The sequence below is a fragment of the Erithacus rubecula genome, assembly GCF_903797595.1.
Source record: "Erithacus rubecula genome assembly, chromosome: 13".
Lineage (NCBI taxonomy): Eukaryota > Metazoa > Chordata > Aves > Passeriformes > Muscicapidae > Erithacus > Erithacus rubecula.
The window spans coordinates 13,090,448-13,103,349 of record NC_136665.1 but is presented as its reverse complement, the minus strand read 5'-3'; the positions used below and the strand labels follow the sequence as shown (position 1 = coordinate 13,103,349).

The following is a 12,902-nucleotide window of genomic DNA, read 5'->3' as shown; positions in this document are numbered from 1 at the left end:
CAGGTATCTCATAGCACTTAGGCACTTCAAAGTAAGGTCAAGCAGGAAATGAGATTTAGACCAAGCAACAGGTTCTTGTATTTAGAATTAAGCATTCCAGGAATTCTTCAACATTTCTTAAATTACAAGAAGCATTGAGCAAAATCACAGCAACCCAAAGAATCACCTGATAAAAACAGGGGCATTTGTTTTCCCAGCAAACCAAAAAAGGATGATTTCCTGCACCCTGTGATCAATCCAGAGAGCAGCAACACTTCCTCTTTTGGACATTTCATCAGAGCACTGCCTTTAGATATTTTCTCTGATATTCCATTATGGCTCACCACTGCCTTACCTGGGAAGCCCCAGCACTGCTGCAGTGTGAATTCCATGTCGAATTAGACTCAGGGTAATTGTTATTGCTGGCAACCTGCTGGCTGTGGGGTAAAAGCCAGCTGACAACACAACAGCTTCTTACATGAATTGGCAAAATGCAGAAATATCCCAGCCAAAGACTGAAAGCACAGAGACCCAGACTCTGCTTTTTCCACTGGAAGTCATCCCTGCACATCACTGCCCAAATGTGCCAGGGAAAGCCTGAGCTACCTTGCCAGTGCAGGACTCCAGGGTCTCAGCATTCACTACAGCCCCCAAGATATTTTTAAACTACTTTTAACTGTCAAGTATTTTTTTACTGCATTTTTTCTCGGTGATGACTTAGAGTAAGTGCTTATTTGTAAATCATATTTGACATTTTGTTAGGTACACTGGAAAATAAACCAATTCCTACATATGCAAAAATTAGGAATTAATGAAGCCTGGCAATTATCTTGGCAGAAAGAACCAAGTGACTTAGCTGAACAGAGACTCACTTAAAAAAAAAAAAAATAAATAAAAGTCTTCTCTAGTAGTTAAAAAACAAACGAAATTGCTTCTTATTGATTTTAATTTAGGTTGAAACACTAGCTGTCTCTCCAACAAAGCCAGAAATGGAAACAACTATAAATGAGTACAAGATGTGATAAGATAGACAGATTCTTAAGTAATCTAGTATAGAGATGACCTCCAGTTTAGACAGTATTTAAAATATTATATCATATGTATGGATCAATAAGTTTGCATTTGTTTCAGCTCCAAAAGCTGGAAAGCCACGTTCTTTTTTCTTTAGCAACTCTAAAATGTTGTCCAATTAAGCTCTGTTTCTTTTTCTCTCCTTACAGATCCTCTAGATTCTAATTTACAAATAAAATCAAGAGAAGCAATTAAATGTTTAGTACTATCAGCATGTTTCCCCAAGTGATGCACATGTGGAACAGAATAGAAGTAGTCCAATCTTGATCCAGGAGAATGGGTTACAAATTGAAATGTGTTCCTGTTGCCATTGCTCTCAGGTTTCACACTCCAGGATCAGCAGCACCCCCCCCTGCACCTGCAGCTCCCAGGCACAGCTCTGAGCCACCCATGGGGCTGCAGCCCCCAGAGCCAGCACAGCCACAGCAGGGGCTCAGCCTGCTCAGAACAGCCTGTGCAGCACACAGCAGCTCTGGAAGGGACTTCTGGTGATGGCCATCCAGCCCATCACGTTAAAGGCTAATTAAAACCTTCCTGGCAAACTGCCTGGTCACTCTGCTCTGCAGACAGCATGCATTGCCAGGCCTGCCTGAAGCACACCAGAATATCAGGGTTGATCAAGCATGATTTATGATCCTTTCAGTACACCAGAACTTGAGTCAACCTTACCCGCTAGGTATGACCAGGCCTTCTCAGTGGTTTTTATGAAGACTCATATTTGGAAAAGTTGTAGTTATGTTGATATGGACATGACTGGCACCAACACCAGTCTTTTATTAAAAGCCTTACATGCCTTCTCTGAGTGGCCTTCTTCCCAGCAGCTCTGACTCCTTTCCTCACACAGCACTGACTCCTTCTCTGCTCTCTGCAGGTTCCCTTCTTCCTTCTGCATGACTGCCTAAATCCCAGCTGTCCCTTACCTGCCCCTCACACAACATCTTCTCACCTTTATGTCCCTTATGACAGCATGTCCCTTCCTCCTCACAGCACAGCCAACAGGCTCCATCCCAAACTCCAGCTGGAACTTGTGTCCAGCTGCCCCACTCTTTTATAACCCCCATCCCCATTGGGCAGGCAGGGCTGTTTCCACTTCCCAGCAATCAGTACAGCTGTAATTCTTTGGCTAAGATTTCCTTCTGCACTAACCTTAAACCTGCCTTCCCACATGGATGGCGGGTCTCCCTCGCTCCTTTAGCCACAAATATCTCCCCACTTTCTCACATACCTTTGCATACCCCAGGCAGTATCAACTGAGAGAAAAAGGACTGTTTTCCCCTTTTTTGATACCTGATGCTAATCAGACACAATCAAGGCAAAAAGCTAAAAGCATCCAAGGGAGGCCACCCTAATGGGAACAGGTCACAGTAACAGAGCAGATCTAAACTCTTGCAACTCAGTATCCAGTCCCCACACCCACTTCCCACAGAGGAGGGAAAGAAACACTTTCTACCAAAACCAGCAGCACAATTAACAGTAACAGGTGAGGGTAGCAGGGCAAACCCTTGCCCACATTCCCCGGAAAGCCACAGGCTCCCTGGGATTGCAGGCACACAGTAACTCCCACTCCGAGCATCTGATGGAGCTCATCCCTTACCCCACACCAGCTCATCACACAGGGTGACAGTGTGGCCAGAAGGTCAAGGCAGGTTCTGGAGCTGTGTGAAACCTTCAGTGTACAATCTCTGACAGAAGCCAAAGCCTGAGTTACCCTCTTTGGAAAACTCCAGAGCCCCTGGACTGTTAGAGGATGCACAAATTGCTACTCCCTTAAAAACTGTTGGGCTTAAAAAGGAAGCAAAACCAGAAGAAATTATCTGAGACACTAAGGCTGCAGAGGACTTAAGCCTTTCCTTCTATTTCTAAAATTGCCACTAAAGCAGCATTCAAGCCACATTTTAAAAAAAAAGGAAAGAAGATGAATTTGAAGAGTTTATGAAAATAGTTAGAAATCCTAAGAATCAGTGAATCAGGCCACATCCACTGAGCAGCAGAGTATTTTGTTCAGCACTGACTCCAATAATGATCTAGAAGTCATACTAGGCAAACAATCAGCATGAGTTTCCTTGATGTGGCAGAAAAATAGGCCACTGAAAATCCCTAGACAAACAGAAAGGGCAGTAGCATTGCACATGCATAACATGAACAAGTGTTCAGCTCTGGTGTGCACCTTTCTAAAGAAAAAACAAAAACCAAAAACCAACACAGGCAGAAACACCTGCAGAAAAGGCAAAAAGTATGGTTTTATCCTAATGTGCAAGTACTCTCATGGTAGAAAAATACTAGAGGGCTCTTTAAACTAGGAGAAAAAAGTGAAACAGACAACAGACAGCTGTTAAAGTAGTTATATATTTGTAGTCTGATCTACAGTAACTCAAGCACCACTTTTTTTTTTTTTTTTTTTTTTTTTTTTTTTTTTTTTTTTTTTTTTTTAGGCTTATTTATTTTGGTAGCTAGTTTGTTCATAGAAAGAAGTTTGGTACAATTTCAAAATGGACACCAAACAAATAATTGATTTAAAAGAAAACTACGACAATTCCAAGGATTGATACATATGATAAAGCATCCCCCAGAAAGCCAGACTTTTAATGGACAGACTGGACATCTCTGCTTCACCACAGACAGACGTTCTAGGAGGTGGTTTTGCATTTTGCCACACAGTAAAAGAAAAACTTTCAGAGAAGTATAAAGACATTTACAATGTATTTATTAAAACAGCACTTCTTTGACCACCCAATGGGAATATTGACAGTAACAAGCATGGCTGTGTTCAGAATAATGTCATGATGAGGGTTATGGGACAAATCCTCACCTGGTGGAAGCTGCCACAGCAGCTGAGTTGTGCCATGAGTGTGCAGCAGCTGGGGATCTGCCATTGCACAAAGAGAAGAAATTATAGAACTTGCACAGTTTGCACCCCCAGCTTGCAACTATAACAATGAATTAATTCACAGTAAACAGGAGGGAAGTGCTTTGCAGTGCATAAACAATGTAGTAAGAAACAATTTAAAAAGTCACAGTTTCTGAAACTGCTGTCACTGAGCACAAACTTTAAACACTTACTTAAATAGCTAAAACTGTACAAAGGTGTCACTTCAGAACACAAACAGTTATACAGAAACCCTATAATCTGATGCAAAACCCTTGGGCAAAGAAGGTAAAATAAACAACTAATTTTAGAACCTGAACACTCCATTAGCACTTCTCACCAATTAAAATATGATGCAACTGCTGTCAATAGGCAAATTTTACTTGCATTTTAAGCATGGATTTAAATACAAAATACACAGGCTACTGCACTGTAACAATAAGTCAACCACCTACAAGTAGAATGGAGGCCAAAAGGAGAAATTCAGCTGGTTCTCTCTGCCTATCCAGTGAAGGATGCAATGTTTAAGAGACAGACATGCTGCACAATCCCTCATTTCTACTTTGATTGCAGTAAATCTATACCATAATCTCCAAAAGTCTAAAAGCACTTTAGTAATCTAAATGCCAATGAAAGTCTATAGAAAATTTAATCCTTAAACTCAATTTTGACAGCAATGTAGATCTGTACTTATTTATTTGAAAGCTACTAGGTATCTTTATTGTTTCCAGGGAGTTGGGAATGGGGAGGGATGGCTGGACAGAAGCCTCACACAGAGGCCACTGGACAGAGGTTTAACATAAACATATGCCTAAATTAAAAATAAATTCACTAAAATTGCCCTTAAAAGCTCTTTGTCAAAACCTATTTGTTTTGAGATATGTATCACAAACTTTACTACTTCCTAAGATGCAAACCAAATTCTTGCAAAATCCAGGAGGGGGGTAAAGGGAAAAAAGATTGTTCAGGGAAGCATTTCTAAGCATGCCAAACTGATACAAAGACACAGAGTGGTGTTCAGTGATGGGAGTCACTTCAGGGATATTCTTGTTTCAAAGAAATGCAGAGACCAAGAGAAAGTCATTTGCTTTCAGCTGAGGACCATCAACATGGGTCAGGACAGAACTGTTTCTATTTACCTCTGCAGTAGAAAAATGACTTATGCAGTGCATAGCACAACACTACCATCACATCCAGCTCATCCAGTGTTCACCTCTTCTTACACTGAAGTCCTTTTCCACTCTGGGACAACTAACACTGGTCATCAACCAGCCTGACAACCTCTCCAAAGAACTCTGGGTCTAAGACTTCTGACTTAAAAAACAATAATCCAATAGCAGATACTCTTACAGGAGCAAGAAAAGGGTAAGGCACTGCTTTGGTTCAAGTAAGTATTACAGCATTTTGTGCCTCTTGCAAGCCTCCTGCAAGGAGAGGAGATGGAAAGAGCGAGGTGTGGGAAAACTGAACAACTCTTCACTTTGCCTGTGAGAAGTTATCAGATAGCTTTCCTCTCCTGTCAGCAGAATAAACTGACTCCCAGCAGAACTTCTAACAGCACTCTGTCAGGGAGACAGGCACACTTTATTTCAAAAAAAGGGAACAAAGCAGCTGCCACAGGACCAAATAACATCCTGCATTTTGCTCCTAAATACCACTGCAGCTCTCCAGGGCTCAGGGTTTCATTCATTACATTGCTGCAAGCAGAGAAAAGGATTTTTCAAAGGAGCTTTCCTAAGCTAAGCATCCAAGTCTCAAAACACCTAGATTTTCTTTAGAAAGGTCCCCACACTATGAATGCAAAGTTCCTCAAAGCAGGCACTGGACAGGATAAACACCTATCAGGCATCACTGCAGCATTTATGCACAGGAAAACTGCAACTCCCATGTCAATTGAGATTTTATGTGCCAGTGTTGCTGGCAGGTGCATGATGCAGTCATGTTTTAACTTCTAGAAAATGTTCATCATTATTCAAATGACTTGATAATTAAGAGCACCAGTACTTCAATTCCCAAGCAAACTTGGAGATGCATAATAAAACCACATTAAAAAAAAAGCCATACACTAACTGATTTTACTTTAACCACAGTTCACCTGAATACTAATTCAAATTGCTGTAAAGTGAGCCATTCAGTCTAGCAAAACACATCTTACAGTGATTGCATGAAATTCTGAGCTGCCTTACTACCCTGTGCCTTCACTCCTCCTCCAAAGTGGGGAGTTTATTCCCACCACTGTTTCCTCCAGCTTCCCAGTAGTAATGTCAGGGGAAAGGAAAAATGAGACAAGAGCAGCAATATCCATGGAGTATCTCTGCAGCATTGTTGCTGTGCTTGCAATCTGCTCCCCAGTTCATCTGTTCACTTTCAGGGTGGGAAGAGATTTTGCTTAGGCCACAAATATGTGACAGCACAAGGCATAAAGCTGGAATCTGCTGTGTCCTGGCAGCTGTGCCTCAAGAAGATGAGTGCACATTGAAAAGCAAGTATTTGGAGACACAAGCAGTGCAGCCCAGATTCATTCAAGAGGACACTTGTCCTCACTGAAGTGGGCTGAGATCACTTTGGAGCCTTGGAGGATCTGGTAGCATCACTGAAAGAAAAAAAAACCAATTTGATTTGCCCTGGGGCAAGTAATCTGTACCCTGCAACACAGATAACATGATCATCAGCACAAGAAACTGAGTAATGGGAAAATTAACAGCACTCAAGGATCATTTTCTGTGCCTTTTTATTTTTTTCTCTAAAGGTTTATGGACACACAAATGTGAAAACTAGTTGCTTTCATCAGAAGTTATTCTCTAGTTGGGCACTTCCAGTCGGCCACATCCCAGGTTCTTCTGCTTAGGATGAAAGGGTGCATTAATGTTCATCCTCCTTCTCTGCTTCACAAAACTGAAACTCCTTGGTGGAACTGGGCTGGATCTGGCAATCTGTGAAGTTAGGTTCCCATCAACCTGTGCAAGAAAATGCAGATCCACAATTTTCACTTGGAGGAAACATTGACATGAGTTTATCTCATTATAAGGGAAAATTTGATAAAGATATTTAGACACCTAAAGAAGCAAGAAGTCCCCAGAAGGAATGTATGAACCATATGGTGCATATATAAATCCTGAGATGAGTCCATACTTTTAAAAACATTTTTCTGAAAAGATACCACTTCCTTGTTGTTTAGAATGAAAGTAGCATGGCACATAAACATAAATAATTATAATTTCAAACAGAAATTAGGCCCATTTTTTCACAATCTCTCAGATTAAAGTTATATATTAGCTAAAGTACAGTGTTATTACTAGACCCTTAGGCTTCAGAGCACATCATGCCACATGTTCATTTGGCTGCTAAAAAGCAGCAACCAAATTATTAGCACTTTTTTCCAAGGACAGTTGAGATTAATAGTTTGAAGTCATTCCTTAATTTAACCATTAAACTTGAACATGTAAATTAGAGTCAACTTTAATAACATTTATTTCAGAAAACTGTAAGTATGCTAGTCCTTGAGCACTGACTATAAGATGGATGGAGCTGTTAGCTGTCTTTTCTGTAATTGGAAACAAATTCCAACTACTAAATTTACAGAACTTGATAAGAGTACAGCCAACACTTATCCGTGCAAAGACACAGAAACTGGGAATCAAACCATCACCCTACTGAAATCAATAGGTGATTTCCTGTGATTTTTTATGGTACCAAGCAGGATCTATTTGATCCACAAAGATTTCCAGTGTGGATGCAGGTAGGATGGGTGAAGGACATGACGACTCTGCTTGAGTCACAGAAACTCTTCATGGCTCTAAGACACCTCTTTTCTGAACAGGATCAGAAACCCTTACATCCTCCTTTCCTAGACAAAAAAATGAGAGGGTATAGAGGATAGGATAGCAATAAAAGAAATCCTAACTCATACACACAGGCAAAAAATCCTCCTTGTTCTTCCCAGCAGAGCAACATGCCCAGCCTGGATCCAGGCTTTGCAGATATTGCAATAAGGCTGAGGGAATCCCAGTCACCCTCAAATTGTGTTCCTTCCTTTTTTTGAAGGCACTGAAATTTTTCCTTCTGTGATGCCTCTTCCTCCCTCCCACCCTGAGGAAGCTCTTCCTCTGGCTGCTAGCACAGACAGCTCCTGTCACTCCTTGGAGTCTTTTGTTAGCTGGTCCAGGCCCTGTTAACCACAAGTCTGGGAAAGCAAAAAAACTCTCCCTGAGTCCCTCCCAAGAAGCAAATCACAAGCTCAGCTCAGCTCTTGCAGCCTGGGAAGGCTCACTAGACTGTCTTCATCTGCAAGGACTCCATTAGCAACTTCCCCTAACACAGAGAGTATTTTGAAACGGCACTGAAAAAAAGGGATAATTAAAATGTACCAAGTGTCATCTTCATAAAAGCCACAGGACTAAATAGTCTTGGAGGGCCCTCTCCTGTACATTCCGTATTTCTCTACGTGCACAATGCACCTTCCTCTGTAAAATCTTTACTAGACAAAGCCAGTCTCCTCTGTGCCTTTAAAAATATCTGAAGTACTATTTACTTAGTTGATAAGGCATAGCTCCCAGTATAATTTTTCCTCCAAGCAGAAGACAGTTACATGCAAAATTAACTCTCAGCTCAGATCTATGAAGTCTCAAAATCTAAAACCCATTTAGGCAGTTACCAGGTTAGCAACAATTTGATTCATTACCAAAGAGCTAACCTAGACTCAAGAAAATTACTTTCATTTATGCATCTAGCCTAAGAAAATGGTAGCAATTGTCATTCCACAGACAGGATTGTCAAAGTAAAAGGTAAGAACTGCACAAATGTGTACTTTTTCCTTTACAAAAAATATTTACTCTCTTTTGGCAAAGCACCAAAAAATCAGATAGTAAGAATATCACTGTAATGCTAATATCTATGTCTTGCTGATTTTTGGTACTGTGAATTTAGATTAATGAGCAAACAGACCCCATGGAAACAACCTCTCTTACCTTGTCTTGGTTTGATATATTAACCAGAGCAATTACCAGTGACAAGCCCACAGAGAAATGCACTAAACAGTTCAGAAAGAGGAGAACCTTATCCACATATTTTTTTGCCAGAGTGACTCCTTTCTCTTACTGCAGCCAAAGGAACAACACAAAAAAATACCTATTTAAACAGTGAAACCCTATTACAACACTACTAACAAAGAAATACTGCAAAGACTTATTTTCTACACGATTCATTTATTGTTACTGAGCAAAGAAAAGAATAGCCTCTATGTTTCCTCACAAAGTGATTTGCAGGGGAGAAAACAAGTAGTGACCTCTCTTCCATTTAAAGGGAGCTAGATATGAAGCAGAGGGAAGAAAGATGCTTACAAATTAAAACCAAGCCTACTTCTTAAATCCTCTCTAGAAAATGCTATGAAAAGGTACAGAAGCACTCGTGCTAGATACTAAATGGTTAATATCTGGCCGGGATTCCCTGCCAACACAAATTCCAATGATTTGCCATTGGATGCTGTCAGCACCAGCGTCCTGTTATAGCCCACAGAGATCCTCCCTGCAGCTTCCCTGCCTCGGGCATCTCTGCCGTGCGGATGGGAGGCTCAGGGTCCCCGTTCACCGGGAGGCTGCACTCAGCACACGGCTCACACACGGCAGGCAGGCGCTGCTGCTCGCAGCACAGCCCGCGGAGCAGGCGAGGCACCGGCGGCTAACACGGTAGCTCTGCACAAAAACTAAAGGCATAAAAGCCTTTCTGGAAAACAGTTTGCTTTCCAGGCTAACCTTAAGCAACGATGAGCCCTGAAACATTCCCGAGTATTACACAGCTGTTTTATGGTTTCTGGCATTACAGAGTTTACCAACACTCTGCAAGCATCCTGCTACCCTCTGCTTGCATCCATATTCATATTCAAACCATAATACAAATATTATCTGGTTGAAACATCGCTGATCTAAATCAGCAAGTCGCACAATACTGTCATATTAAACCAACATCAGGGCTTGTTTTCCTGCAGCATTCCTGGAGCCTGCCTTGTAGCTGTAATTACTATACAATATATATCAGAACCAGAGAGAAAGGCATCACTCCGAAGGCTGAAATTGAGAAGAAATCAATACAAAGAAGATAAATGTTCCGTCAAAAGCTGCAGAGGTATTAACCCTCTCCCCAACTTAGTTTCTTTTTTGCTTCAAATCATTTTACTATGTGAGAAGCTGCTGGAAGGAATGGGATAGGTCTATCTGCTTAGCTCTGCATTTGGTGTTAGGAAAAGAGAGAAGAAAAATTTAAAAATTAAAAAAGAAACAAAGAAACATAAGTGGATTCCTATCAAACTTCCAGAATGTAATTATTTCACAGGACTCTTGCACACCTGGCCGCGGCGAACAGCCAGCAGCCAGGGCAAGGACGGGGGCGCGTTCCGAGGGAAGAGGGGCTGCGCTGCCCCAGGCGCCGCGGGCCATTCCCGGCGGGACGGAGGGAGGGAGCCCGGGCAGCAGAGGGCGGCGATGGATCCCCGGGGGCTCCCGGAGCCCGGGAGCGCGCGCGGCCGGGAGCGCGCCGGGCGGGGCCCGCGCTGCGCGCCGGCGGAGGGGCGCGCGCCCCCGGGGGCGCCGGCGGCGCCACAGCGCCCCTGGCGGGCGGCCCGGGCACTGCGGAGGCGGCGGGAGCCCGAGCCCCGCGAGTTCCCCCGGGCCGGGGCGAGCGCCCGCCCGGCCCCGGTACAGGCGAGCCCCGCGGCTCTGTGCGGGGCCAGAAGCGATACACGGGCACCGGCCGCGGGGCTCGAAGGTGGGGGAGAAGTGCACGGTGGTCACCGAGTGCCCCCGCCCGCGGAGCCGCTCTCCCGCGGGTGCGCGGTGCTGGCCGCACGGCTCCAGCCCCGGTGCGCAGCGGAGCGGGCGCGCAGCCCCGCGGGACTCCCCCGGCCCCGCCAAGGTCAGCACAGGCACGGCGAGACCCCCACGGCGGACACGAGCGGCGTGGGGAGGGCACGGAGCCGCGCACCGCCAACTTTCTGCCGGGGGACCGGGGCTGCGGCGCGGGCTCGGAGCGCGGAGTCAGAGCGCGGAGTCACGCTGCCGTTCGGGGCGGCGAGCGGCGGTCCCGCAGCACAAAGAGAGCTCCAGGCAGCCCCACGAAAGAGGAGCAGCGCACAAGGAGCCCCCTGCGCCCGCCCCGCGCTGCAATGCACCGGAGACAGGGCACACGGCTCCGGGAGCGCCGAGCCGAGCCCGGGCTCCGCTGCCGGCCCCACTCGCGGGCAGCGCTGCCCGCAGCCGGGAGGGTGCCGCGGAGCGGGAGGAGCCCCAGCGCTGCGGCCGCCCCGGCAAAGCCAAGGGGCCCCCGCGAACCCCGGCGCATCCTCCGCGCTCCGCGGGTGCCCCGCCGGCTCCCTACGGGGGTCGCGGACACGTGTGGATGAGGCACCGGGAGCCCCCCCAGCCGCCGCGCTCACTCACCGGGGAAGCACACCACATCATGGAGCACGGAGCTGGTGATTTTCAAGAAAAAGATCCACCAACACGGTTGCAGTAGCCTCCGCATGTCCAAAGCCGCACATCGAAAGGGGAAAGGGGCTAAAATAATTAATACACGGGGGAGGAAAAAAAAAAGGGGGGGGGGAGGGGGCATAAAAAAACCCCAAAAACTTGTTGAAAATAAGTTTCTCCCCGCACCCCTGTTCCTGCGGGAGAAAGCGGGGGGCTCCTGCTCGCCTCCTCTACCGGGGAAAAAAAAAAAATCCCTCCAAGCGCGGGGCAGCGGGAGGACAGAACGGAGCGCCGGAGGGGCGCGGGGACCCCCCCGCGCGGCTCGGCGGGCGCGGGGCGGCGCGGCTCAGGCGGGCAGCGGCGGCGGGGCGCGCATGCCGCGGACGGGGCGCTCACAGCCGCCTCCGCGCACGGGCGGGCGGGCGGCGGTCAGCCGGGGCCCCGGCGCGCTCCATCCTGCCGTACAGGAAGTGGCGGGCGAGCCCGGATCCTGGCGGAGACTTTAAAGCGGGGCGAGGGAGAGAGAGAGGGAGAGAGAGAGCGCGGCGCGGCGGCGAGGCGAGGAGAGGAGAGGCGGCGGCGCGCCGGGCGCCCCGGCGGCGCGCCCCCGCCGCCCTTAAAGCGGCCGCGGCTGCGGGGCGGGGGCGCGCTCGTGTGCACGCTCCCGCTCCCGTGCACGCTCCCGCCCCGCCGCCTGTGTGCGTGTGTCTGTGGGGGATGATGTGCGACCGAGCCGCGGAAATTGGCCGTTTGCAATTTGGGGTTCCGCGATCCCGCCCCGGCCGTGGCTGGTTGAAGTTTCTTGTCTCATTACGCCGCCCCCCGGTTCTGCGGGGGGAGCCCGCAGATTTGGGATGGGTGGCACTGTCCTTCGTGGTCCCCCACTTGTGTGCATCACTCAGCGGGGTCCGAGCCCCCCTCCCCGCTCCAAAACCACGCAGTTTCCCGTCCCCTTCGGTACCCTGTATGACTCTTTGGTCCCCCACAGAATCACACAGCTCAGTGCTGTGCTGGGTATTTCCAGAAATACTCATGGAAATCATACAGATTTTTTTCTCCTCCAGTGGTATGTGTCTTTTGGGGTACTGCAAGAGACACCTCCACCCCCACTATCCCTAGAATCACATAGATTTTCCTCCCCCAGTAATAGTCATCATTCTGGGTATTGCTGGAAACATCCCACAAAATTGCTATTTTCCCCCCAGTATTGTGCATTATTTTACGTATTTCCAGAGAGCTATCTCAAAATGAGATAATTGGTGTTTCTGCAAAGTCAGATGAAGGCTGTCCCAAGCCGCTCTGCATCCACACACACACACCCCTCCCCGGCAGCAGTTTCTGAATGAGTGATAATTTTGCACAGGAAACAGAAGCAGAAAATGGTGTGAATTCAGGATGAAGGGATGGTTGCTTGTACTTGGTATTTCCTGGCTGTGCTGTGGTCTGCTGATGCTGAAATTTCATTCAGAGGTAGTTTCTGTCTGTTTCTTTGTTAATTACATCCATTCCAGGGATTCTGTTTCAGA

At 46.6% G+C, this 12,902-nt stretch overlaps 1 protein-coding gene across 2 annotated transcripts in view; it reads right to left on the bottom strand.

The window, feature by feature from the left end:
- Positions 1–11,818, bottom strand: part of PTPRG (protein tyrosine phosphatase receptor type G) — a 384,534-nt gene extending 372,716 nt beyond the window's left edge. For both annotated transcript variants that reach the window (XM_079316643.1, XM_079316644.1), the window contains exon 1: positions 11,347–11,818. In XM_079316643.1, coding sequence (XP_079172769.1) covers positions 11,347–11,518 — 172 coding nt within the window. In that variant the 5' untranslated portion in view covers positions 11,519–11,818. The remainder of the gene's footprint in view (positions 1–11,346) is intronic.
- Positions 11,819–12,902: the final 1,084 nt, after the last annotated feature.